The sequence below is a fragment of the Limulus polyphemus genome, unplaced genomic scaffold, assembly GCF_000517525.1.
Source record: "Limulus polyphemus unplaced genomic scaffold, Limulus_polyphemus-2.1.2 Scaffold6322, whole genome shotgun sequence".
Lineage (NCBI taxonomy): Eukaryota > Metazoa > Arthropoda > Merostomata > Xiphosura > Limulidae > Limulus > Limulus polyphemus.
This window is the reverse complement of record NW_013671932.1, coordinates 18813-20994: the sequence shown is the minus strand read 5'-3', so window position 1 is coordinate 20994 and position 2182 is coordinate 18813. Positions and strand designations below refer to the sequence as shown.

The 2182-nt window shown below is 32.2% G+C and overlaps 1 protein-coding gene across 1 annotated transcript in view; it reads right to left on the bottom strand.

The window, feature by feature from the left end:
• LOC111089462 overlaps nt 1-1026 on the bottom strand; it is a gene marked incomplete at its 3' end in the record, with an annotated part of 6704 nt that extends 5678 nt beyond the window's left edge. Inside the window, exon 1 of the mRNA XM_022402005.1 lies at nt 841-1026. Coding sequence (XP_022257713.1) covers nt 841-1026 — 186 coding nt within the window. The remainder of the gene's footprint in view (nt 1-840) is intronic.
• Nucleotides 1027-2182: the final 1156 nt, after the last annotated feature.

Sequence of the window (2182 nt, the reverse complement as noted above, 5' to 3'; positions counted from 1 at the left end):
TGGACATATAACAGACAAGAAATAGTACCATTATATATATATATATATATATAGCTGTGAAACTGGTTACTAATCATCCTGTTATCTAATCTAGAGCTCCCGATGAGTCGGCAGCAAACTTACAGACTTACAAGGCTAAAATCTAGGGTTCGATTCCCCGAGGTGGACAGAGCCTAGATAACTCATTCAATAACTTTGCACAACAAAAACAAAACAACGATCTAATGTAGAGAGTAAAAGTTGTTTGAATATTTTAATGATGTACAGTGAGTGTTTTATCTAGTAGATATTTTAAAAGATGCTAGCATTTTGAAATATTTATTGGTTATCAACTTATCACAATAATTTTGTAACGTGAACGCCAACATCGCAATTGGGGCTTAAGCCTACTTACTGTTTTTCGTTCGTCCTAGATTTGATGTCGTTGGAAGAAGGTACTTTGTCACGGGTAAAAAAGTCCACAACGTCGTCCGAGGTATCAGTCCTCGATGTCTTTACTGTACGTATCAATTGAAAACCACTATCTATTTGTTTATCTATAATGTTACATAACACAGTGACCACTTATCTATAATGTTACATAAGTGAGTAATTACACCCATTTTTTATGACTTCTTTACAACAGAATTTTATAACAAACAAAATCATGAAATTACTAAATATGATGAAACATATGGGTCCGACCGGTAGTGATTGGTTTAAAAATAAATCGCTAAATTTGAATATGAATTCAATAAATAGAACGTTATCAGTGTAAGTAAGATCCCTCGGTTTGAACAGTTGAAGTTCATAGTGATCATTCTAAACTCTGGAAAATAACTGTGATGGACTATTCTGTACCTGATTATTCTGACCACTGTCCAGGGACGCGATGGTTACTCTTTGGCCAGATAAAAATTCGAACTCGAGCTTTTCACTCCGAATAGCGATAACAGGTGTCGCAGTTGTAGCAGGATCTTCACTCACAACGAGGTATTGGCACATACCAGCCAGATACTTAGTGACGTCACTCATCAGTTTCATCATATCAGATGTAGTTGGACCAGCTATCAACTTCAGAGTTTTAATCGTTAGAAGGGTGTTTACCTGAGATTAATAATGTTCATAAACATGGTTAGATTGTGTTTTTTGAGGCGTCCATTTCCATTGCACTTGATATTAATACATTTAAAAAATAACAAGACTTGACTTAAGCTTTTCATCATGAATAAAATTATAACTACTGTTATGATGTGTATAACATATAATGATTACAGCCAGCCTTAAGAGTCCTAGATTGAGAAAAACGTGACGTCGGCAATGGATATAACAAATATAGTGTGGTTGGAATACTATTATTATACACTCTAATTCTTGAAAATCACTAATGGATTAAAATTAAGAGTGTAGTGTTTAAAAATGTAATAGCCTTAATACTAATGTCTTATGCCAAGTGAAATTGTAATCATAACTACGTGAGTAAGCGCATTTTTCTGTTCCTTGGGAGTAGATACGAATAATTTTCGTTGTGGTCACTGTGTTTCTACGTAAAATGCATAGGAAATCCCAGTAGTAATTCGTGTAAGTAATTGTAATATTGGTGTCATTATTTTGTTTATATTTCTTTGCTATCTAACACATGTGTTATTAGAGAACCAAAGGTAATGGACCCTGGAGCAATTTGGTGCATAAAATGTTTAGAGAAACTTGCTAAAGGATGAACAGGTCCAAATAGAAGCCTGTCAGTAATGCCTTTTTTAAAACGAATAGCAATAGAGAATAGTTTTATGCGTTTCCTAAGTACGTTGTATTCTTTTTTTAACGTTAGTTGCATTAAAAATATTAATTAAATGTTCAATATATAAATATATATATATCTCATTTAATATTTATATTAATGTATTTTAACGATTATTTTATATTATTGATTAAATATATGGGTTTAGGATTATACTAAATCTTCTAAACTGGCTCAAGCTCATAAGATGTTATTGGGATTACGGTCGAAAATATCGATAACAGCGAAAGAGAGTAACGAACTGATGAATCAAGTTACTGTAACAATTTTAAGGTTTCGTTTATTGATTTTCTCCTAATCAGAAGGATTTGTAACTTATCCTTTTTAATTCCGATCTATGTAGGTAGCTCGCTTTAATCAAAACTTAATGATATTTAAAAGAATGTTTTATTACTTAATGTTTTT